The sequence below is a fragment of the Bos indicus genome, chromosome 27 (assembly GCF_029378745.1).
Source record: "Bos indicus isolate NIAB-ARS_2022 breed Sahiwal x Tharparkar chromosome 27, NIAB-ARS_B.indTharparkar_mat_pri_1.0, whole genome shotgun sequence".
NCBI lineage: Eukaryota > Metazoa > Chordata > Mammalia > Artiodactyla > Bovidae > Bos > Bos indicus.
In genome coordinates, this window is record NC_091786.1 from 34317181 (window position 1) to 34344077 (window position 26897).

Genomic DNA, 26897 nt, shown 5'->3' on the forward strand with positions numbered 1-26897 from the left:
GAAAAGGACATCTTTTTTGGGTGTTAGTTCTAGAAGGTCTTGTAGGTCTTCATAGAATTGTTCAACTTCAGCTTCTTCAGCATTATTGGTTGGGGCATAGACTTGGATTCCTGTGATATTGAATGGTTTGCCTTGCAAACGAACAGAGATCATCCTGTCGTTTTTGAGATTGCATCCAAGTACTGCATTTTGGACTCTTTTGTTGACCATGATGGCTACTCCATTTCTCTTAAGGGATTCCTGCCCTCAGTAGTAGATATAATGGTCATCTGAGTTAAATTCACCCATTCCAGTCCACTTTAGTTCGCTGATTCCTAGAATGTCGATGTTCCCTCTTGCCATCTCCTGTTTGACCACTTCCAATTTGCCTTGATTCATGGACCTAACATTCCAGGTTCCTGTGCAATATTGCTCTTTACAGCATCGGACCTTGCCTCTATCACCAGTCACATCCATACCTGGGTATTGTTTTTGCTTTGGCTCCATCCCTTCATTCTTTCTGGAGTTATTTCTCCACTCATCTCCAGTAGTATATTGGGCACCTACCAACCTGGGGAGTTCCTCTTTCAGTATCCTATCATTTTGCCTTTTCATACTGTTCATGGGCTTCTCAAGGCAAGAATACTGAAGTGGTTTGCCATTCCCTTCTCCAGTGGAGCACATTCTGTCAGACCTCTCCACCATGACCCTCCTGTCTTGGATGGCCCCACAGGGCATGGCTTAGTTTCATTGAGTTAGACCAGGCAATGGTCTGTGTGATATGGTTTCAGTGTGTCTGCCCTCTGATGCCCTCTTGCAACACTTATTGTCTCACTTGGTTTTCTCTTACCTTGGACGTGGGATATCTCTTCACGGTGCTCCAGCAAAGCACAGCCGCTGCTCCTTACCTTGGACGAGGGTATCTCCTCACAGCCGTCCCTCCTGACCTTGAGCGTGGAGTGGCTCCCCTCGGCCCTCCTGAGCCCGTGCAGCCACTGCTCCTTGGACATTCAGTTATTCTTCACCTCTGGTCATTCTTTCTTTCTTTTTTTTTTTTTACCTCTTTGTTAAGAACTTCTAACTTCTTGCTCTGTGCATCTATTGTCCTCCTCAGTTCTTTGGTCACATTATAGTCATTCTTCTGCCCTCTTTTTTGGGTGGGTCGTCTATTTCTACTTCACTTAGTTCTTTTGAAATTTTATCTTGTTCCTTCTACTGGAATGTATTTTTTTTGCTTCTTTTTTTTTTTTTTAAACCTAAATTGCTCTTTGTGTTTTTATGTATGTGGTAGGTTAGTTACATTTCTCAACTTTGGAGAACTGGCCTTCTGTAGGAGATGTCATATGCATTCCAGGTCTTAAGTAGGTCTTGATGCTAATGTGTCAAGATTGCAGCCACTAGTAGCAGTGTTCACATGGTTGAATGTTTCCAAATATGCCTACTATCAGTGGTTATATCACCAGTGCGAGCTGCAGCCGTCCCCTGCTTATTGAGACTCTCCAGGATCAGTAGGTGGGTCTAGCTTAGGCACCTGTCATATTCTTTTGCCCTGGGTCCTGGTGCACATAAGATTTTGTGTGTGATGTTGGGACTGACATCTCTTTATCCCCTAGTCCTGTGAAGATCCTGAAATTAAGCTCCACTGGCCTTCAAAGCAAAATGCTTAGAAGGGGCTCATCTTCCCAGTGCTGGATTTCTAGTGCTGCTTCCCAGACAAGGGAGCTTGACATGGGGCTCAAGAACTCTTATTCCCATGGGATAATCTGTGTAGTATAATTATTTTCCAGTTTGTAGGTTGCTGTAAGTTTCATTATTTTGCGAGTTTGCTCCTCCTACCTGTCTCTTTGGTTCCTTCTTGATATTTTTAGTTGTAGAAGATCCTTTCTGGTAAGTTCTAATCTTTTTCATGCATGGTTATTCTGAAGATAGTTGTGATTTTGATGTGGTTGTGGGAGGAGGTGAGCTCAGGATCTATTTACTCTTCCATCTTGATAAAAGCTCTGTTCTCTAATTTCTATTTCATATTTTATCCTTTTGGTAGATTTGGTTTTCGTTTGCTCCTGTTTTTCTAGTTTCTTCAGGTATAAAGTTAAGTTAGGCATTTATATTACAATTTTTCTTTTGTTTTAATTGTATCTCAAATGTTTTGATATGTTACCTTTTTATCTTCATCGTTCCAAAGTTATTTTCTTATCACTAATTAGTACACTTTCTTTTCAACTAAAATAAGTCCCTTTAAAATTTCTTGTCACACTGGTTTAATATTGATGAACTCTATTATTTTTATTTGTCTGTAAAACTTCGAAGCTTTGTCATTCAGAGTTGAAGAAGAGATAGTTAGAATTTTTTTCTAGCATCCTGAATATATTGTGCTATTCTTTTCTGGCCTGCAGAGTTTTTTGCTGAAAAATTGCTAATAGTCTTATAGCGATTCCCTTGTATGTAAAACATTTTCTCTTGCGGCTCTTACTTTTGACATTAAAATTATAATGGGCTTTGGAGTGGGGATCTTTGCATTTTTCAAAAAGATAGTGGGCTTCCCTAGTCCAAATGTCTTTTTTCTTACCCATATTAGGGAAGTTTTCAATCATTGTCTCTACAGACAAAATTTCTACCCCTTTTTCTTCTCCTTCTAGGACTTCTGTAAATGCAAATGTTTGTTAGTTTATTATTTTGTAGCCCCTTATGCTATCTTTCCTATTTTAAATTCTCTCTTCTTTTGGTTTCTCTTTTGAGTTCCACTGCATTTTCTTTGGGTTGACTAAATTTTTTTCTTCCGCTTCACCTACTCCACTGTTGACCCTTTCTACTGTATTTTTCACTTGTTATTGTATTCAACAGTTCTGTGACTATTCTTTGATAGTTTCTTATATTTTCTCTCTCTGTGTTAAAGTTCTCACTATATTCATTGACTCATCTCTCCAGTTCAGTGAGCATCTTTAAGACAAGTACTTTAAACTCTTTATCAGGTAAATTACATGTCTCCATTTCACTGAGTTTTTTTTTTATGAGTTTTCTATCTTGTTCTTCCAATTGGAACACAGTCCTTTGTTTTTTCATCTTGCTTGACTTTCTGTGTTGGTTTTTATACAGTAGATGAAAAACCACCTCTCCTAATCTTGGCGTGTCCTTGTGTAAGAGTGAAACTTGTTGTTCAACCCTGCTCCAGCTCTTTGTCATCTCTCAAAACTTTGTGCTTATCCAAGTAGCATATTAGTGTCTTGAAGGGGAGATTCTTAGTACTTAGATTCTGGTTGTTTGGAAACTAGATCCTCAGGCAGCTGCTTTCAAAAGTATGCACATGTATATAGTCCTGTGGGATTGCAAGTGTACGCACTGTTCTCCAGGATATCTAGCAGTGTTTCCTTAGCAGCAGTCATAAAACCTGGGGCTTCAAATAAGTGTATATGCTCTTTTCTGGGAGATATTGGAGAGCTGGAGCAAGGCAAAGGGAGTGTGCCAAGATGGTGTCCACAGACTGCATTCCTTGAGAGAAGCTCTGTCATTTGCACTGGATGTGTGCTAAACCTGAAGCCTTCCTCAGTATGTTATCTACACAGTGCTCTGGGATTTGCAGCTTGCCAAGAGCCATCTCTTCAATAGTTGCAGTCCTTTGTGTCTCAGAAATGCAAGCCCCCTAGCCACCAGAGCCAGGCAATCAAGGAGCATTCCCTGGAGGGCAGCTTCAAAAACTGGGGTAATACTTTTAAAAACTAGGGCAGATGGAGCACTCAAAGATAGCACTCACCCTCTGAAGTGTCTGGGAAACATTACACTTAGCCAATAGATGTGCATGTAATTAGAAGTCTGCCTCTCAGGCTGCAGCCTTGATGATTATCTAAGAGGCCTCCATAACAGAAAGACTGTTGAAACTAATAAACAAATTCAGTAAACTTGCAGGATACAAAACAAATGTACAGAAATCTGTTGTGTTTCTATACACCACTAATAAACTGTCAAAAGTAGAAATAAACACCCATTTACAATGCATCAAAAAGAATATAATACCTAGGAATAAATTTAACCAAGGAAGTGAAAGAACTCTATATTGAAAATTACAAGATATAGATGAAAGAAATTGAAGAAGACACAAACAAATGGAAAGATATTCCATGCTCATGGATTGGGAGAATCAAGGTTGTTAAAATTTCCATACTACCCAAAGCAATCTACATATTCAGTGCAATCCCTATAAAATTCCCATGGTATTTTTCAAAGAAACAGGAAAATAATCCTTAAGTTTGTATGGAACTACAATCACCAAATAACAAAGCAATCTTGAGAAAGGAAACAAAGCTGGAGTCTTCAAACTCTCTGATTTCAGAGTATATTACAAAGCTATATTTATTAAAATAATATTATAATGACATGAAAAGATATATCCAGATCAGTGTAACAGACTATAAATAAACCCAACAGACAGACATAAACCCAAATATATATGGTTAATAAATTTATGACAGAAGAACCAAAAATATATGATGGAGAAAGGACAGGCTTTTCAATAAATGGTATTAGGAAAACTGGACAGTGACATACAAAAGAATGAATGGATAACTTTTATACAATACACAAAATAAACTCAAAATGGATTAAAGACTTGAATATAAGACCTGAAATCATAATTCTTCTTAGTAGAAGATAAATGCACTAACTTGAAAACATATATGCACGCCTGTGTTCACTGAAGCATTATTTGCAGTAGCAAAAATATGAACCAATCTGAGTATCTGGATAAGTAATGATTAAATAAATTGTTATGTACATTTATCAATATAGTGGAATGTTATTCAGCCTTAAGAAGAAAGTGCTGCCATTTTTGGCAATATGGATGAATCTTGAAGACGTTAAAACTCAACACTGAAAAAACGAAGATCATTGCATCCAGTCCCATCACTTCATGGCAAATGGATGGGGAAACAATGGAAACAGTGAAAGACTTTATTTTCTTGGGCTCCAAAATCACTGCATCTGTGAAATTAAAAGACGCTCCTTGGGAGAAAAGTTATGACCAACCTAGGCAGCATATTAAAAAGTAGAGACATTACTTTGCCGACAAAATCCATCTAGTCAAAGCTATGGTTTTTCCAGTAGTCTTGTTTGGTTGTGAGAGTTGGATCATAAAGAAAGCTGAGTGCTGAAGAATAGATGCTTTGAACCGTGGTGTTGGAGAAGACTCTTGAGAGCCCTTGGACAGCAAGGAGATCAAACCAGTCAATCCTAAAAGGCAATCAATCCTGAACATTCATTGGTAGGACTGGTTTTGAAGCTGAAACTCCAATACTTTGGCCACCTGATGCAAAGAGCGGACTCATTGGAAAAGACCCTGATGCTGGAAAAGATTGAAGGCAGGAGAAGGGGACAACAGAAGGTGAGATAGTTGGATGGCATCACTGATGCAATGGACATGAATTTGAGCAAGCTCCGGGAGTTGGTCATGGGACAGGGAAGCCTGGCATGCTGCAACGCGTGGGGTAGCAAAGGGTCAGACAAGACTGAACGACTGAACTGAACTGAGGACATTACGTTAGTAAAATAAGCCAGACACAGAAAGACAAATACTACATCTCACTTTTATGTGGAATCTACAATAGTCAAACTCATAGACACAGTGCAGTGGTATTTGTCAGAGGCTGCAGACCAACAGAAACAGGGAAATGTTGGTTAAATGGTATAAAGTTTGATGTATGCAAATGAGTAAGTTCTGGAAATTTAATAAACAGTAACATAACTGTAGTAAGCAATATTGTATTGTAAAATTTAAATTTTCTGAGAGGGTTGATCTTATGTGCTCTTACCACACACACACACACATACAAGAAAAAAGAAAATGGTAACTATATGAGAGTTGATATGTTAATTAGCATGATTGTGGCAGTTATTTCACATTGCATAAGTATATCAAAACATCGTCTTATAATTTAAGCGTATATGTATGGATATATTTCAACTATGATTAAATAAAGGTGTAAATATTCTAAAAGTTTAGAATAAACAAGTTGTGAAAGTTTTCAAGTCTTTAAATATTGTTGTTCTTTTTTCTAGCCAGAATCAACTGTTTCAACTGATTTAATTCCTCTTTATCTAGAAATGCATATCGTGGTAGACAAAGCTTTGGTATGTGTTTTACTTTTTCTTTGCACTTGAATATTTGATATGAATGTATGATTATCCCTAGCTAGAAAGGAACTTAAATATTCCAGTCTTCTTACTTCCATGTCACTCCCAGAGAACAGTGAAGAACCAAATATTCAAAATCGCACTAGTTCTATCAGAAATATTTTATTTGAAATCTTTATGTAACAAACCTGCATAACAAAATGGTTTTATTATTATTTTTCTGATAGTTCACAACTTTAGAGTCTCTCTCAATCCACAAAATTTTTAATGGTGATATTTTTAAGTGAAATTCTTTAAGCTTTAATTCTTGTTTTAGGGTACTTGAAGAGCAGCATGTAGTCTAGAAAATGTTTGGCTAATAAGATATTTATTGGCACAGAAATAATGATGGTATAACCATTTATGGTAAGCCTGGTGGGCTGCTGTCTATGGGGTCACACAGAGTCGGACGCGACTGAAGCGACTTAGGAGCAGCAGCAGCTTACATTAAAGTATCAAGATTTTTTAATGGTTTTATTCATGCAGCTGATTAAGTGTAGTCTAAATGCTCCTCTGGATTACTTATTCCCAAAAACAATTTGAGGATGTCTGAACTTCAGACTCTTGAGGTGATAACTCAGTTTGTTTTCAGTAAAATCTTGCTTTGTTTCTCCCATACTTCAAAGATTTCAGAAAACAGGGATAAAACATATTCTCTAGATTTTTTTCTGAAATATTTGATCATCATATCTGTGGAAAATCACAGAGAATGTGAGTTTTATTGATTTCCAATTCTATTTGTAGGATTGTAGGGCTTGTCAGGAAGTGAGTTGAGAGTTTGAGACAGGAGAGATTTAGGGAAGGATATTAAAATACTTATTAAATGAGTATTAGGGAAAAGAGCAAAAGGAACATTAGGAGAAAGTTGAGATATTTCTGGTAAAGATGACTAAATTTCCAGGGAATATTTTGGTTTATGAAAATTATTTTGTTTCAGGATTCAGTTAAGTTCAGTCACTCAGTCGTGTCCAACTCTTTGCGACCCCATGAACCGCAGCACACCAGGCCCCCCTGTCCATTACCAAATCCTGGAGTCCACTCAAACCCATGTCCATCGAGTTGGTGATGCCATCCAGCCATCTCAGCCTCTGTTGTCCCCTTCTCCTCCTGCCCTCAATCTTTCCTAGCATCAGGGTCTTTAACAGTGAGTCAGCTCTTTGCATCAGGTGGCCAAAGTATTGGAGTTTCAGCTTCAGCATCAGTCCTTTCCCTGAACACCCAGGACTGATCTCCTTTAGGATGGACTGGTTGGATCTCCTCACAGTCCAAGGGACTCTCAAGAGTCTTCTCCGACACCACAATTCAAAAGCATCAATTCTTGTTTCAGGATTATGTTGTTTTAAAAGCTTCTTGTCCAAATTGCCAGATTTGCCGGTTATAAAATGCTGATTAAGCATCACTTTTCTATGTTTTTACAAATATTTATATATTCTTTAATAAGACAAATATTGAGCTAAATATGACATCTGTGTTACCAGATATTGGGCATGTAGAGAAGAATAGTGATATCTTCAGTCTCTTCACAAATTTTAAATCCATAATTGTAGCCTAGTGAATTCAGTGCCAGATTGAGGCAGTCTATGGTACAATAAAAGCACAGTGCAAATTTTCCAGTTCAAGATGGTGGAATAAAAGAACATGCACCCATCTCTTCCTGCAAGAGCACCTAAATCATAACGAGGTGTTGAACAGCCATTGACAGGATGATGCTGGAACCCCATGTCCAAAAAAAAGACACCCCATGTCCAAAGACAAGAAGCCACAATGAGGCACTAGGAGAGGTGCAAACATGATAAAATAAAATCCTATTATCTGCCAGCTAGGCCACCCACAATCTGGAGAACAGTAATACCAAAGAAGTTCTCCTTCTTCACTGTTGTGATGATTCTGAGCCTCACGTCAGGTTTCCCAGCTAGGAGATCTGGCAAAGGGACTGGGAATCCCCACAGAACCTGACTTTGAAGGCGGCAGGACTTGATTATAGGATTTCTACAGGACTGAGGGAAACAGAGACTCAACTCTTGGAAGGCACAAACAAAATCTTCCATTTACCAAGACCCAAGGGAAAGGAGCAGTGACCCCACAGGAGACTGAATCAGACCTACCTGCTAGTGTTGGAGGGTCTTCCTGTGGAGGTGTGGGTCAACAGTGGCTTCCGCACGGATGATGGCACTGGCAGCAGTCCTGGAAAACTCCTCTTGGCGTAAGTCCTTTTGGAGGTTGCCATTAACCCCACACAGAGTTCATAGACCCCAGGGCTGGGTTGCCACAAGCCAGGCAACTAACAGAGAGGGAGCACAATTCCACCCATCAGCAAATAATTGGATTAAAGATTTAATGAGCATGGCCCTGCCCACCAGAACAAGACCCAGTTTCTCTCACTGCCAGTCCCTCCCATCAGGAAGCTTACACAAGGCTCTTGGCCTCATCTACCAGAAGGAAGACAGAAAAAGCAAGAAGAACCACACTCCTACAATGGCTAGAACAAAAGCCACATTACAGAAGTTACTCAGAATGAAAAAGCAGAACGTTATGTTTCAGATGAAGGGACAAGAAAAAACTCCAGAAAAACAAGTAAATGAAGTGGAGATAGGCAACCTTCCAGAAAAAGGATTCAGAATGGTGATAGTGAAGATGATCCAGGGTCTTGGAAAAAGAATGATGATGCAAAAAATGTTTACCAAAGGCCTAGAAGAACTAAAGAACAAATGAACAGAGATAACAGTATACTAGAGATGAAGAATCAATAGCAGAATAACTGAGGCAGAGGAATGGATAAGTGACCTGGAGAACAGAATGGTGGAAATCACTGCTGCAGAAAAGAATACAGAAAAAATAATGAAAAAAGTGAAGACAGCCTATGAGATGCTTGGGACAACATGAAACCCATGAGCAGTCACATTACAGGGGTTCTGGAAGGAGAAGAGAGAAAGGACCTGATTAAATATTTGAAGAATAATAGCTGAAAATTTCCGTAACATGGGAAAGGATATAGTCAACCAAGTCCAAGAAGCACAAAGAGTCCCAGAAAAGATAAACCCAAGGAAGAACACACTGAGACTCATAGTAATCAAAATGACAAAAATTAAAGACAAAGATAAAATATGAAACAAGGGAAAAAGGACAAATAACATACAAGGGAACTCCCATAAAGTTATCAGCTGATTTCTCAACAGAAATCTGGCTTTTTCTACAAGCAAGGAGTGGCACAATATATTTGAAGTGATAAAAGGAAAAAACCTACAACCAAGAATACTCTACCCAGCAAGACTCTTGTTCAGATTTGATGGAGAAATCAAAAGCTTTCCAGACAAGCAAAGTTTAATAGAATTCCTCACCATGAAACCAACGTTACAACAAATGTTAAAGGAACTTCTCTAGGCAGGAAACACAAGAGAAGGAGAGACCTACAGAAAATAAACCTCAAATAATTAAGAAAACAGTATAGGATTATACATACTGATAATTTACGTTAAATGTAAAAGTGAACCAAATGATGCCGTAAAGAGCAATATTGCATAGGAACCTGGAACGTTAGGTCCATGAATCAAGGCAAATTGGAAGTGGTCAAACAGGAGATGGCAAGAGTGAACATTGACATGCTAGGAATCAGTGAACTAAGACGGACTGGAATGGGTGAATTTAACTCAGGTGACCATTATATCTACTACTGAGGGCAGGAATCCCTTCGAAGAAATGGAGTAGCCATCATGGTCAACAAAAGAGTCCGAAATGCAGTACTTGGATGCAGTCTCAAAAACGACAGGATGATCTCTGTTCGTTTGCAAGGCAAACCATTCAATATTACAGGAATCCAAGTCTATGTCCCAACCAATAATGCTGAATTAGCTGAAGTTGAATGGTTTTATAAAGACCTACAAGATCTTCTAGAACTAACACCCAGAAAAGATGTCCTTTTCATTATAGGGGACTGGAATTCAAAAGTAGGAAGTCAAGAGTCACATGGAGCAGCAGGCAAATTTGACCTTGGAGTACAGAATGAAGCAGAGCAAAGGCTAATAGAGTTCTGCCAAGAGCATGTGTGGGTCATAGCAAACACCCTCTTCCAACAACACAAGAGAAGACTCTACACATGGACATCAACAGATGGTCAACACTGAAATCAGACTGATTATATTCTTTGCAGCCAAAGATGGAGAAGCTCTATACAGTCAGCAAAAACAAGACCAGGAGCTGACTGTGGCTCAGATCATGAACTCCTTATTGTCAAATTCAGACTGAAATTGAAGAAAGTGGAGAAAACCACTAGACCATTCAGGTATGACCTAAGTCAAATCTCTTATGATTGTACAGTGGAAGTGAGAAATAGATTTAAGGGACTAGATCTGACAGAGTGCCTGATGAACTATGGGCAGAGGTTCGTGACATTGTACAGGAGACAGGAATCAAGACCATCCCCAAGAAAAATAAATGCAAAAAAGCAAAATGGCTGTCTGAGGAGGCCTTACAAATAGCTGTGAAAAAGGGAAGTGAAAAGCAAAGGAGAAAAGGAAAGATATACCCATTTGAATGCAGAGTTCCAAAGAACAGCAAGGAGAGATAAGAAAGCCTTCCTCAGCGATCAATGCAAAGAAATAGAGGAAAACAATAGAATGGGAAAGACTAGAGATCTCTTCAAGAGAATTAGAGATAGCAAGGGAACAATTCATGTAAAGATGGGCTTGATAAAGGACAGAAATGGTATGTACCTAACAGAAGCAGAAGATATTAAGAAGAAGTGTCAAGAATACACAGAAGAACTGTACAAAAAAGATCTTAATGACCCAGAGAATCACGATGGTGTGATCACTGACCTAGAGCCAGACATCCTGGAATGTGAAGTCAAGTGGGCCTTAGAAAGCATCACTACAAAAAAGCTAGTGGAGGTGATGCAATTCCAGTTGAGCTATTTCAAATCCTGAAACATGATGCTGTGAAAGTGCTGCACTCAATAGGCCAGCAAATTTGGAAAACTCAGCAGTGGCCACAGGACTGGAAAAGGTCAGTTTTCATTCCAATCCCAAAGAAAGGCAATGCCAAAGAATGCTCAAACTACCACACAGTTGCACTCATCTCACACGATAGTAAAGTAATACTCAAAATTCTCCAAGCCAGGCTTCAGCATTACATGAACCATGAACTTCCAGATGTTCAAACTGGTTTTAGAAAAGGCAGAGGAAAGTGAAAGTGAAAGTGAAGGCTCTCAGTCGTGTCTGACTCTGCGACCCCATGAATGTCGGCATGCCAGGCCTCCCTGTCCATCACCAACTCCCAGAGTTCACTCAGACTCACGTCCATTGAGTCAGTGATGCCATCCAGCCATCTCATCCTCTGTCGTCCCCTTCTCCTTCTGCCCCCAATCCCTCCCAGCATCAGAGTCTTTTCCAATGAGTCAACTCTTTGCATGAGGTGGCCAAAGTACTGGAGTTTCAGTTTTAGCATCATTCCTTCCAAAGAAATCCCAGGGCTGATCTCCTTCAGAATGGACTGGTTCAATCTTCTTGCAGTCCAAGGGAGTCTCAAGAGTCTTCTCCAACACCACAGTTCAAAAGCATTAATTCTTCGGCGTTCAGAATACTGGCAACCAGAAATAAAATTGCCAACATCTGCTGGATAATGGAAACAATAAGAGAGTTCCAGAAAAACATTTCTGCTTTATTGACTATGCCAAAGCCTTTGACTGTATGGATCACAGTAAACCGTGGAAAATTCTGAAAGAGATGGGAATACCAGACTACCTGACCTGCCTCTTGAGAAACCTGTATCCAAGTCAGGAAGCAAGTTAGAACTGGACATGGAACAACAGACTGGTTCCAAATAGGAAAAGGAATACTTACGTCAAGACTGTCACCCTGCTTATTTAACTTATATGCAGAGTACATCATGAGAAACACTGGGCTGGAGGAAGCACTAGCTGGAATCAAGATTGCCGGGAGAAATATCAATAACCTCAGATATGCAGATGACACCACCTTTATGGCAGAAAGTGAAGAAGAACTAAAGAGCCTCTTGATGAAAATGAAAGAGGGGAGTGAAAAAGTTGGTTTAAAGCTGAAGATTCAGAAAACTAAGATCATGGCCTCCAGTCCTATCACTTCATGGCAAATTGATGGGAAACAGTGGAAACAGTGGCTGACTTTATTTTTCTGGGCTCCAAAATCACTGCAGATGGTGATTGCAGCCATGAAATTAAAAGACACTTACTTCTTGGAAGCAAAGTTATGACCAACCTAGACAGCATATTAAAAAGCAGAGACATTACTTTGTCAACAAAAGTCCATCTAGTCAAGGCTGTCGTTTTTTTCAGTAGTTGTGTATGGATGTGAGAGTTGGACTATAAAGAATGCTGAGCACCGAAGAACTGATGCTTTTGAACTGTGTTGTCAGAGAAGACTCTTGAGAGTCCCTTGGACTGCAAGGAGATCCTACCAGTCCATCCTAAAGATCAGTCCTGGGTGTTCATTGGTAGGACTGATGTTGAGGCTGAAACTCCAATACTTTGGCCACCTGATGCGAAGACCTGACTTGTTTGAAAAGACCCTGATGCTGGGAAAGGTTGAGGGCAGGAGGAGAAGGGGACGACAGAGGATGAGATGGTTGGGTGGCATCACCGACTCAATGGATATGGGTTTGGGTGAACTCCAGGTGTTGGTGATGGACAGGGAGGCCTGGCGTGCTGTGGTTCATGGGGTAGCAAATAGTCAGACATGACTGAGCGACTGAACTGAATTCAACTGAACCAAATGACATAGAGTCACTGGGTGGATGAAAACATGTGCATGTGTGGTCTTCCACTTAGCATATCACTCTACTTAATCCCCCAATTAGTACGTAATTATTTTATACTCTTAGGTTCATCATGTTTCAATTATGACTCGAAATTACAATTATCTTTTATGTTTTGTTTGCCTATTGATTGTGAAACTGATAAACATATTTTACTCTTTTGATTATATAATGATTATTTGTTTTAATGAGATTGTATCATGGTTTGTCAACAGAAAATAATAGAATCCTGTATCATTAAAGTGAAAGTGAAGTCGCTCAGTCGTGTCTGACTCTTTGCGACCCCGTGGACTATAGCCACCAGGCTCCTCCGTCCATGTGATTCTCCAGGCAAGAATACTGGAGTGGGTTGCCATTTCCTTCTCCAGGGGAATGTTTCCTACCCAGGGATCAAACCCTGGTCTTCCGCATTACAGGAAGATGCTTTAACCTCTGAGCCACCAGGGAAGCTCTAAGTAGCACTAAAACTACCATTTAATAGAAAATCCTGTAATCACTTTTTAAAAATTAAATGTATATCAGAATTTTCTTAGAATTAAAAAACAAATGCAATTGCCAAGTACCGCTTTTGTTTTCCAGAGCTCCAGATGTGTTTCTAATGAGCAGCCATGTCTGAAAACAACTAGATTATATGATGATGTTTTACTTTTTCTATTTCGTATTCGGTCTTCTCATTTCATTTAGTTTGTGTGTTTTGATTTCTCTGTCTCTTTTTTGATGTTGTTGTTCTTTCTCAAGCCTTGTGTGTGTGTGTGTGTGTGTGTGTATGTATAAATAGTGTGTATAAACTTCCCTGGTAGCTCAGATGGTAAAGTGTCTGCCTACGATGCAGGAGACCCGGGTTCGATTCCTGGATGGGGAAGATCCCCTGGAGAAGGCAATGGCAACCCACTCCAGTACTCGTGCCTGGAAAATCCCATGGACGGAGGTGCCTGGTGGGCTACAGTCCATGGGGTCGCATAGAGTTGGACACGACTGAGTGACTTCCCTTTCTTTCCTTTCTTTCTTAGTGTGTATAATATATATTTTGGAAAATTTATGAATTTTGCCTATCTAAAATATTTATGACATTTTGATTCCACTTGTTTGACTCAGTATGAATAAAATGCTAGATTTCTAATTTATGTTCAGTCAAAACTTTGATATAGTTCCATGTATTTTGGCATCTAGTATTACTGCTAAAATTCTAGAAAATTTATTATCTTAGTGATTTTTTAAAAAAAATTCGAATCAGGCTTGAAACTTTTAATCCAATTCTGAGAATTTAAAGATATATTATGTTGTTAAAAAAAATCCAGGAAATTAACATGTGATACTGTATTACTAACTGAAGTGCAGATTTTGTTCACATTTCACAAAATTTTATGCTAGTGTTCATTATTTGTTTTCACACATTATTCAAGACTCCACATTGTATTTAATTGCACTGAGAAGCTTCAGCTGCATGCAACAAGTTCTGGTAAATTCTCTTCATTTTTATTCTGTTGCAGATATTTTCTGATTTTCCTTCTTTAGGGCTTTTTAGATATATCCATCATTGAAAAGTGGGCTTTTAATTACCACATACATGGGATTTTTAAAAGCATCTTGGGTATTAATTTCTCATTTTGGTATTAATTTCTCACCGAAATCCTTTCTTCTTTGCAGTCACCCTCTGTTTTTTTCAGTCTTCTAACTTTATTGAAGTTTTCAGTGGCTAAGTCAAAGAACTCTGTTGGTAAATGCCACATTGCACTTGAAAATATGTGGGTTATTTTCAAATATATTTTGATATTTATTTCTAATATAATTCCACAGTGATAAGAGAACAGACTCTGTATGATTTCAGCACCTTTATACCGTGAAACTTTTATACCTTGTTTTATGTCCCTGGACCCTGGAGAAGGGAAAGGCTACCCATTCTAGTATTCTGGCCTGGAGAATTCCATGGACTGTATAGGCCATGGGATCGCAAAGAGTGGGACACGACTGAATGACTTCCACTTCACTTATGTCCCTGGATATATTCCAGTGTCTCCTAGTTTATCATCTATGGGAACTTGAATAGAATTTTTATCCTACTGTTGTGTGAAAATTGTATAAATCTTAATTATATTGAATTGGCTCATAGTGCTCTTCAGGTTTACTATATCCTTCTACTTCTCTGTGTATTCATTCCATTAATTTTTGAGAATCTGATATTGAAAGTCCAACTAAGAATCTTAATTTACCTACTTAAAAAATAATTGTAATACATAGTGGAACTATATGTAACCTTGTTCTGTATTTCCCAAATCTCCTGTAAATGTGTTATCATACTGTCATAATTAAAAAAAACAACAACAACAGTGCATTACTGGATAAAGACATAAAGACACAACTGTAACCCGGGATACTATAAGAGCATGTAAGGAGGTGTTTGAAAATGTAGGTTTTATTATTATTTAGGCATGCTGATGCCAACAGATGGGGAGATGATTACTATTGGAAAGACACTTTGTTTCGCAGTTCCCAAGAGGAAAGGGTGTACCACATCATGCCACGTGGGGAATCACCAAGAGTAGGTCAAGAGACAGAAGGAGCCATAGGAAAACATGGCAGGAACCTTTATTATGGTTCCTATAGGAAGAAATAGCAAGGCAAGGTAAACAGGTTTAGGATCGGCTAGTTTGGAAAGTTGCAGTGGGTTCTGGAGAATCAAGGTTGTTTAAAGGTATTTCGTACCTTGCCTTTGGATGATTAGGGCAGGGGAATTGGAGCGTGAGAACCTCGTGGCTCAGATCGTAAAGAATCTGCCTGCAGTGCAAGAGATACAGGAGACCTGGGCTAGATCCCTGGGCTCGAAAGATACTCTGGAGGAGAATGGCTACCCGCTCCAGTATTCTTTCCTGGAGAATCCCATGGACAGAGAAGCCTGGTGGGCTACAGTCCCTGGGGTCACAAAGACTCGCACATGACTGAGCGACTAACAGTTTCACTTTTCACTAACCTGTAAAAGTGAAAAACTGAGAAAAAAATAAAAAACCCTGACAAAGGAGATTATTGGAGGTTGTGTTCTGATTTGGTTAGTTTGGCAGTGGGAGGAGGGTAGGGCCAAGGAAGACCTATTGTGAAACCTTTCTTTGCAAGGGCACATAAGACTGTTCTGTTCAGATAACTGAAAGAAGTTTAGGATGATTAATACACAAGGCTGAACAGGGGAAAGGGAAAGAAACGAAGAACTGATATGATACTTGGATTTTATCCTAAAGGTACAGTCAATGAATGATTTTAATCAGAGAAATGACATGTTGATATTTTCATTTTAGAATCATGTTTGTAAACAGTGTAGGGGCAGGAATGCTGGTGAAAAGATTGAAGAAAGATAAAGCATTTAAGAGACTGTTGCAGTAATCAAGATAAACTTTTATAAATCAATAGATGGGAAAGGCCAATTTTAAGTTACTGAGCTTCAGTTAGAAGAACTTGTAAATTGATTTGATTTATTCATTTTTTGGATAACTTTATTAAGCGTCACCTACATCTCCAGTTACTGTTTTATTTATTGGGAATAGAGTAGTGAACAAAACAGAAAAAGTTTTGCTGTCATAGAACATGTAGTATAATAAATGTGGGAGGTCATAAATGATAATAGAAGAATAGATAATGAAGAAGTGGGAATCTGAGGGGGAGCATATTTTTGAGGGAGGATGGTCAGTGTAGTTTTGAATATGCTTATCTTGAGGGTCCTGTGGAATATCCAAGGGATAGTGTGCATTTTTCAGAGCTTAATTCAGACTTCAGTAGTTATACTAATTTGTGTGTATATGTGTGGTTTTGTGTGGTAGTTTCACATATGTAGCCTTTCCTAACTACCACCGCTTGGAATGGAGACACTCAAGAGCACTATCATCAGAAAGCTTTCTTATGTTATCCCTCTGGAGTCATTCCCATCTTTCCCCACTTCCCTACTTCTTGACCTTTGGTAATCACTAATCAACTTCTCCCTCTGTGATTTCAGGAACACTGCATAAATGTTACCATGGAGTATATATCCTTTGAGATTTGTTTATACTTAGCATAATTTTTTTTAGGTTTACCCAAGATGTTCCATATATCAACAGTTCAGTAATGTCTCTTTTTTTCTTTTTATAACTAAGTAGCATTTTTACTGAGTAGCATGTTATGAATGTACTGGTTTGTTTAACCCTTTGACCATTGAAGGACATATGAGTTGTTTCCACACATGCATGGGTTTTTGTGAGCATCAGTTTTTATTTCTTTAGGATAAATGCCCATGAGTGCAATTGCTAGGTCTATTACCCGCTTTGAAACAAGTTGCCAAACTATCACCCAGAGTGGCTATATGATTTTATATACTACAGTATGTGAGTGGTTCAGTTTATATTCATTTTTTGTTGCTGTCTTATTTTGAAGTGTTCTAACCCCAAAGGAGCTTCAACCTGAGAGAGTAGATGGAGAGTAAATCTCAAACATATTATATAATAAATCATATTAAAATTTTAAATTAATTATGTTTTTCAGTTTGATTACCTGGGCTCTGATAGCATGATAGTAACAAATAAAATCATCGAAATTATTGGCCTTGTAAATTCGGTAAGTATTTTCCTTTTCATACTAGTCAGGAAAATTCATACTAAGTTTGAAATTGTAATTCACATTAACTTGATGTGGTGCTTTTGAAGAATTAAGTTGTCCATATAAATTGAGTGTGAATTTATCAAAGATGGAATTAATTTAATTATAAATGTAATTTAATACATAAAAATTAATTTTTCATGCATTTATCTCTCTCTTTTTAGATGTTTGCCCAATTAAAAATTTCTATCGTGCTGTCATCTTTGGAACTGTGGTCTGATAAAAATAAGATCTCTACAGCTGGTGAGGCAGAAGAATTATTGCATAGATTTTTAGAATGGAAAAATTCCTATCTTACCCTGAGGCCTCATGATATTGCATATCTATTCATGTAAGAATAATGTTTCAGTTTTCTTAGAAATCAAAGATTTGTGATATTGTTGTAGCTTAATTTAGGGAATTGTTCATTTTTGACTGTTCACACTTTGGTTATTTTTTATGCACTCATTCAGCCCTCATACTCTCTTTCTGGTTATCAGACAATAAAAGAAGATTACTAAAATTTATTTCTATGCTTATCAACATTTACTGATGAGATTGACATTTCAAGAGGTTAAACCAACTCAGGATTTTGATGTCTAGGTTTTGGACCTACACTTAGTAACTCCAGAGTCAGTAATCTTAATCACTACATAAAAAGAAGGGATTTGCCTTGGGAAGTTTATATTATTATAATAAGTTTTGATCAAAGGCTTGGTAGAGTACTTGGTAGAGTATTTTATCCTAATGAATTTTCTACATTATTTTAAATGTTAGTTTTCTAACAATCAATTGTAAGTGTATACTTAATCATTGTATCCATATAAAATTTACTAGCAATTATGATCATCATGTCTTTCAATAAATCTGCATGTACATATTTTGAATTTGGCATGGTGATATTTCTTTTTGCATATGTAAGATTAATCTTTTCCCTACATCTGTTACTGGTGGGTTATTTTTCTTTTCATTATTTTGACAGTCTGATGGATATAAAATTGAAATGTTTTTTAATTTCCTTTCTCCAAAGACTAGTAGATTTGAGCATCTTTTCATGTTTGTTAATCATTTGGATCTGTCCTTCTGAGATTGCCTTTTCATGTTATTTAACTAGTTCATTGTAATTTGTAAGGGTTTATTGAATGTTTAGATACTAATCCATTGTTTATGTATATCAAAAATACTTTTTCCATGTCTGTAATTTTTCTAAGATATTTAAATTTTTTTTTTGCTCCATAAAATCTTTAATGTTTTTAGGGCCAAGTTTGCTAATCTTATTTTTACTTCTGGATTTCCTATTTGATGAAGATCTCCTCCAGCCCTAAAGTTTAGTCTGCAAATTTTTGTTAAATAATAAATATTATTGTGTTTTATAAATGAGTTTTCAATGCATTTTAGTCTAATATTTATATAACAAAAAATAAGTAAAATTTTATTTTCTTCCAGTTAAATAGCCAATTTTGCCATGAATTAAATGATTACCTTTGGCAAACATTTGTCAAGTCCCACAAACAACCTCTTGAAATGTTTAGAGATAAAAGTAAATCTATATATCAATGTGTTATTTGTAGACTTTTTGATACTAGTCATTCTCACAAGTGTGAAGTGATATCTCATTGTGCTTTTGATTTGCACTTCCTTGATAATTAGTGATACTGAGCATCTTTTCATGTATTTCTTGGCTATCTATATGTCTTTGGAAAAATGTCTTTTCAGGTCTTCCGTTCATTTTAAAATCAGACACAGGAGACATGGGTTTGATCCCGGGGTGTGATGATCCCCTGGAGTAGGAAATGGCAACCCACTCCAGTATTCTTGCTTGGGAAATTCCATGGACAGAGGACCCTGGCGAGCTACAGTCCATGGGGTCTCAAAGAGTCAGACATGACTGAGCATGCATGCCTTATATGATTTTTTAGTGTTGAGTTGTATGAGTTCTTTATATATTTTAGATATTAATCTATTATCAGATATATCATTTGCAAATATATTCTTCCACTCATTAGGTTGCTTTTTCATTTAGTTGATATCTTCCTTCACTGTGCAGAACAGTTTGGTTTCATGTAGTCCCATTTGTTTAATTTTTACTTTTATTTCCATTGCCTGGGAAGACAGATGATAAAAAATACTGCCAAGACTGATATCAAAGATTATACTGCCTATCTTTTCTTCTAGGATTTTAAGGTTTTAGGACTTAAATTTAATTCCTTAATCCCCTTTGAGGTTTTTTTGAATATGTTATGGAGAATTGTCCAGTTTCAAGAATGTGGCTGTCTAGTTTTCCCACCACAATTTATTGAAGAGGCTATCTTTTACCCCTTGTGTGTTCATACTTCTTTTATCATAGATTATCAACCAAATAAACTTGGATTTATTTCTGGGCTGTCTATTCTGTTCCATGGATCTATGTGTATGTTTTTTGTACCAGTACAGCACTGTTTTAATTAATATAGCTTTGTAGTATAGTTTGATATCAAAGAATGAAATATTTCCAGCTTTGTTCTTTTCCTCAGAATTGCCTAGCCTATTTGAGGATCCATTAAAATTATAGTATTCTTTGTTCAAATTTGGTGAAAAATGCTGTTGATATTTTGATAAAGGATTACATTGAATCTATAGATTGTATGAGATTTTAACATAATAATTCTCCTAATATGTGAACACATATGTCTTTCCCTCTGTTTGTGTTCTCTTTAGTATCTTTCATCAGTGTTTTACTAGTTTTCTGAATATAGGTCTTTTATATGTTGGTTAGATTTATTCCTGAGTCTTTTAATTTTTTTTGATGTGATTGTAAATAAGATTGTGTTTTTATAAAGAAGTTTAAGTAGTTTTTAAAAAAATGATTGTTCTTTTTAAAAATGATTTTATTTATTTATTTTTGGCTGTGCTGGGTCTTCATTGCTGTGTACACTTTTCTCTAATTGTGGCGAGCAGGGGCTCCTCTCTAGCTGTGGTGCACAGGCTCCGCGTTGTGGTGTCATGACCTCTAGGGCACACTAGCTTCAGTAGTTGCAGCTCCTCGGCTCTAGAGCACAGGCTTAATAGTTGTGGCATATGGGCTTGGTTGCTCCATGGAATGTGGGATTCCCGGACTAGGGATTGAGCCTGTACCTACTACACTGGCAGTCAGATTCTTTACCACTGAGTCACCAGGAAGCCCGAAATTGTCTTCACTTCTCTTTCTGGTAAAATTTATTAGTGTATAGAAGCACAACTAATTATATTAATTTTGTATCCTGAAACTTTACAGAATTCATTGATGAGTTCTAACAGTTTTTTGTGGCATCTTTAGGATTTCCTATACATAGTATCATGTCATCTGCAAACAGTGAGTTTTGCTTCATCCTTTTCCATCCTTTGGATTCCTTTTACTTCTTTTTCCAGTTCGAATGCTATGGCTAGGACTGCCAACACTATGTTGAATATAGTGGTGAGAATATAGTGAGCATCCTTGACGTGTTCCTAGTCTTAGAGGAAATGCTGCCAGTTTTTCATTCCGAGGTATGATGTTAGGTGCTGCAGGTTTGTCTTATACGACCTTTATTATGTTCCGTATGTTCTTTTATAGGGCTTCCCTGGTGGCTCAGTGGTAAAGAATCTGCCTGCCAATGCAGGATTATGGGTTTTATCCCTGGACATGGGTTCCATCCATCCCTGGGAAGATCCCCTGGAAAAGGAAATGGCAACCCACTCCAGTATTCTTGTCTGGGATATCCCATTGACAGAGGACCCTCGTGGGCTACAGGCCATGGGGCCACAAAATAAATGTACTAAATTAACTAAAATGTACCTTAGCCACTGAACAAAATGTTCATTTATACCCATTTTGTTGAGAATTTTTTGCCATAAATGCATGGTAAATGTTGTCAAAAGCTTTTTCTGTGTTGGTTCAAATGACTATTTTTTTTACTCTTCAATTTGTTAATATATATGACATTGATTTGGAAAACTCAGCAGTGGTCACAGGACTGGAAAAGGTCAGTTTTCATTCCAAGCCCAAAGAAAGGCAATGTCAAAGAATGCACAAACTACCACACAATTGCACTCATCTCACACACTAGTGAAGTAATGCTCAAAATTGTCCAAGCCAGGCTTCAACAGTACATGAATGGTGAACATCCAGATGTTCAAGCTGGATTTAGAAAAGGCAGAAGAACTAGAGATCAAATTGCCAACATCCGTTGGGTCATTGAAAAAGCAAGAGAATTCCAGAAAAACATCTACTTCTGCTTTATTGACTATGCCAAAGCCTTTGACCATGGGGATCACAATAAACTGTGGAAAACTCTGAAAGAGATAGGAATCCAGACCGCCTGACCTGCCTCTTAAGAAATCTGTATGCAGGTCAGGAATCAACAGTTAGAACTGGACATGGAACAATGGACTGGTTCCAAATTGGGAAAGGAGTACGTCAAGGCTGTATATTGTCACCCTGCTTACTTAACTTATATCCAGAGTACATTGTGAGAAACACTGGGCTGGATGATGCACAAGCTGGAATCAAGATTGCTGGGACAAATATCAATAACGTCAGATAGTCAGATGACACCACCCTTATGGCAGAAAGCGAAGAAGAACTAAAGAGCCTCTTGATGACAGTGAAAGAGGAGAGTGAAAAAGTTGGCTTAAGGCTCAACATTCAGAAAACTAAGATCATGGCATCTGGTCCCATCACTTCATGGCAAATAGATGGGGAAACAGTGGAAATAGTGACAGACTTTATTTTTTGGGTCTCCAAAATCACTGCAGATGGTGACTGCAGTCATGAAATAAAAAGACACTTACCCCTTGGAAGGAAAGTTATGACCAACCTAGAAAAGTTATGACCAACCTTTGTTTTGCCAACAAAGGTCTGTCTAGTCAAGGCTATGGTTTTTCCAGTGGTCATATATGGATGTGAGAGTTGGGCTGTAAAGAAACCTGCGTGCCGAAGAATTGATGTTTTTAAACTGTGGTGTTGGAGAAGACTCTTGAGAGTCCCTTGGACTGCAAGGAGATCCAACCAGTCCATCCTAAAGGAGATCAGTCCTAAATGTTCATTGGAAGGACTGATGCTGAAGCTGAAACTCCAATACTTTGACCACCTGATGCGAAGAACTGACTCATTTGAAAAGACCTTGATACTGGGAAAGATTAAAGGTGGGAGGAGAAGCAGACTGGTCTCCTTTCGGATGGACTGGTTGTATCTCCTTGCAGTCCAAAGGACTCACAAGAGTCTTCAACACCACAATTCAAAAGCATCAATTCTTCGGTGCTCAGCTTTCTTTATAGTCCAACTCTCACATCCATACATGACCACTGGAAAAACCATAACTTTGACTATACAGACATTTGTAGGCAAAGTAATGTCTCTTCTTTTTAATATGTTGTGTAGGTTTGTCATAGCTTTTCTTCCAAGAAGCAAGCATCTTTTAATTTCATGGCTGCAATCACCATTCACAGTGATTTTGGAGCCCAGGAAAATAAAGTCTGTCACTGTTTCCATTGTTTCACCATCTATTTGCCATGAAGTGATGGGACCATATGCCATGATCTTAGTTTTTTGAATGTTGAGTTTTAAGCCAGCTTTTTCACTCTCCTCTTTTACCTTCATGAAGAGGCTATTTAGTTCCTCTTTGCTTTCTGCCATAATGGGGGTGTCATTTGCATATCTGAGGTTATTGATGTTTTTCCCAGCAGTCTTGATTTCAGCTTGTGTTTCACCCGGCCCAAACTTTCCCATGATGTACTCTGCATATAAGTTAAATAGCAGGGTGACAATATACAGCTTTGACATACCCTTTCCCAATTTTAAGATGTTGAACTTTGATGCATTAATAGTAAGACTGGTGACAGGGAATTTATCCCATTAGAAATATAGAAATTATGGTACAATCAGCATCCTTAAACTTAAGTAATGATCCTTCTTGATATCTTGATGTTATTTTAAAGCACCAATATATTTTTCATATGAGTAATGTGCTGCATGTTAACTCACTTCAGTTGTGTCTGACTCTTTGCAACCCCATGGACTGTAGCCTGCCAGGCTCCTCTGTCCATGGGATTCTTCAGGCAAGAATACTGGAGTGGGTTGCCATTTCCTCCTGCAGGGGATCTTCCTGATCCAGGGATTGAAACCATGTCTCTTACATCTCCTGCATTGGCAGGTGGGTTCTTTATAATTAATGCCACTTAGGAAGCCCCTTAGTAATGTAATATAGTAGAATAAATACCTTGAAATTTATGATAATTAACAGTAATTTCCTGTGGTCTCCATACTCCAGATTTATGATCTTAGTCCTAAAGGAGGAATAGTGAACATAGCAAGTTTAATTTTTTTAAGCCTTTTACAATCTTTCCTTTATTCAACAAATGTTTATTGAGATAACATAGCATAGTGATTCAAATTTAAGCTCTGGAGGCCAACTGCCTGCATTTAAGTTCAGCCCTGTCTGTCACCTAGGGCAATTGATGTTTTCTGCCTCAATTTCCCTATATTTGCTTTTGTTATTGTTATTCTTTCCCATCTTTACTGAGTTATAATTGATAAGTAAAAATTTTATATATTTAAGGGGTACAGTGTGGTTTTTTAATAGCATTTGAAGATTGTTTATTATTTATTTATTTTGGCTGTACTGGGTCTTTGTTGCTGTGTGAGGGATTTCTCTAGTTGTGACAAGCGGAGGTTACTCCCTAGTTGCAGTGTGCAGGCTTCTCTTTGTAGTGACTTCTCCTCTTGCAGAGCATGGGCCTCAGAGTATGTGGGCTTCATTAGTTGTGGCCTGTGGGCTCTGGAATGCGGGCTCAGTATTTGCTGCATATGGGTTTAATTGCCCCGAGGCATGTGGACTCTTCCCAGAACCATGTCCCTTGCCCTGGCAGGAGGATTCTTAACCACTGACCACCAGGGATGTCCACAATGTGATGTTCTGATATATGTATACATTATAAAATTATAATCAAGTTGATTAACATATCCATCATCTTATACAGTTACCATTTTTTGGTGTGTGGTGAGAAAATTTAAGTCTACTCTAGCAAATTTCACATATACAATACAGTATTATTAACTCTAGTCATCTGACTGTACATTAGATCTCTAGGACATATTCATCCTGTGCAACTGAAACTTTATACCTTTAACCATCTTCCCATTTCCCCCATTTCCCAACCCCTGGCAACCACCATTCAACTCTTTGCTTTTATAAGTTGACCCTTTTAGATTCCACATATAAGCAAGATCATACAGTACTTCACTTTTCATGTTTGGCTTACTTCACTTAGCATAATGTCCTCCAGGTTTATCCATGTTGCAAATGGCAGGATCTCCTTCTTTCTTGAGGCTGAATTATATTCCACTGTGTATGTACATCATATTTTCTTTATCCATCCATCTCTCAATGGAATTTAATTTAAAAAATGGGCCTCTTGGGCATCATCTTGCATGACTGGGGGCACTCACTATGTTCTCACCTTTCCTTGTGGGAGAAATCGTGGCTGAAGGCATGTCTCTTGGCACTGAGCTGTGCTGCGTTGGGGGAATGGTGACGTGGGCAGAGTGAAACTGTTTTTACCTAAGAATGTGAATGTTTCTGGATTTTTTTGCTCAAATGTGGTATGGGACCCTTCCTTGGACTCCTAGGCCACAAAAATACTGTCATCTGTGAGTATTTCTCAAAATTGTCTCTGGAGAGAGAGATGAGGGTTAAAAGTTCCAAGTCTGCCATCTTGCTGATGTCATTGCAGAAGATTAATGTTAGTACATTATGTCTGTTTATAGTTTAAAGGAGGAAGAAACAATGAGAGTGAGAGTGAGAACAAGAATAAGAGTGAGAGAGAGATCCAAAGTAATGAATCAAATTAGAAGTGTGAAGGCAGATTTAGACGTCTTTAAACTCAAAGGAAGGTGGAGAGCATTACAGGTTATTGAAGCAGTGTACTTAGATATATAGTACACTTATATAGATATACTTATAGATATAGATAAATTTGGAAGGAATGATGCTAAAGCTGAGACTCCAGTACTTTGGCCACCTCATGTGAAGAGCTGACTCACTGAAAAAGACTCTGATGCTGGGAGGGATTGGGGGCAGGAGAAGAAGGGGACGACAGAGGATAAGATGGTTGGATGGTATCACCAACTTGACGGACATGAGTCTGAGTGAACTCCGGGAGTTGGTGATGGACAGGGAGGCCTGGCATGCTGCGATTCATGGGGTCTCAAAGAGTCAGACACGACTGAGTGACTGAACTGAATTGAATAATTCTTTTCAGAGTATGGAATTCATAGTTATAACTATAGTGAAACCTCTGTAGGAGGAGAGGGAAACAAGCAACATTGAAGAAGTAAAACATTAAATCTTGATAACTGATTTGATGTGAAGATTGGGTGGGCAGTATTAAGTAAAAAGTTATTATTGTATCCAGCTCATCAGGAGTATGGATAGAGTTTAGGGGAAAGTCTTATCTATTGGGAGAACTGTCTTGAATGAAGAAAGAATTTAAGCAATAATTTGATATTGGACTGTAAATCTAAACTTGGGTGTTAAGGGCAAATACTTGGATACAAGTGCTAAAGGGTAGAGATGTATAGTATCAGAATAAGGGAGCAGTGGAGGGACAGTGCAATTGTGAAGTAAAGTGCAGTTGAGACTGAGGGGACATTTCAAATTGAGAATTGAGTATCAAGCTTTTCTACATACATCCTGGAATGTTTGTTTTGGCTGGGGCTCTAATGATGGAAGAATATGTTTGGAGCATCTATATCTTAGTAATTGAAAGTACAACCCTGGATTCAAACTGTCTTAAGTTCATATCCTTCAGCAGTACTTATTAACTCTGCTGCCCTGAGCAAGTTATTTGTACTTTCTATCTGATATTTGATTTGTTCAGTGGGGACAAATAGTATCTATTTCACTGGGTGGATTTGAGAATTAAATAGAATAATTTATATAAATCTCTAAGAATAGTGGTATTATTATATGGCAGGCTATATGGAGTCTTTTTCAAAGCAGAAAAAAATTAATTTAAGTTGTAGAACAATATAGTCATTACAGTAAGAAAATGGTGAGCTTACCTGTATTTGAGTGAAAACTTTTAATCCATACATTAAAGCTACTTTTCATTGTTATTGAGCAAAATGCTTTTGATTGAAATGTTTGATCAAAGTCTTTGGTGCATATGTGTGTACTCAGTTGTTAAGTCATGTCCAACTCTTTGTGACCCCATGGACTGTAGCCCACCAGGCTCCTCTGTCCAGGGGGTTTCCCAGACAAGAATACTGGAGTGGGTTGCCGTTTCCTTCCAGGGAATCTTTCTGACCAAGGGGTCAAACCCTGGTCTCCTGCATTGCAGGCAGATTCTTTACTGTCCCTTTACAGGGAAGCCTGTAAAGG

The 26897-nt window shown here is 38.0% G+C and overlaps 1 protein-coding gene and 1 non-coding gene across 6 annotated transcripts in view; both read left to right on the plus strand.

Annotated features, from left to right (window-relative positions):
• The window catches only part of ADAM32 (ADAM metallopeptidase domain 32), a 174347-nt gene that overhangs the window by 38620 nt on the left and 108830 nt on the right, over positions 1–26897 (plus strand). For 4 of the 5 annotated variants that reach the window (XR_011564439.1, XM_070781445.1, XM_070781448.1 and 1 more), the window contains 3 exons: positions 6025–6096; positions 17428–17499; positions 17706–17872. Coding sequence is in view for 4 of the 5 variants with exons in the window: in XM_070781445.1 (XP_070637546.1) it covers positions 6025–6096; positions 17428–17499; positions 17706–17872 (311 nt within the window). In the remaining variant the exon portion in view is untranslated. The remainder of the gene's footprint in view (positions 1–6024; positions 6097–17427; positions 17500–17705; positions 17873–26897) is intronic. The other variant, XM_070781446.1, reaches the window with a different exon arrangement.
• On the plus strand, positions 13715–13786 carry TRNAR-ACG (transfer RNA arginine (anticodon ACG)). The gene has a single exon. It is a non-coding gene; the product is annotated as a tRNA-Arg (tRNA).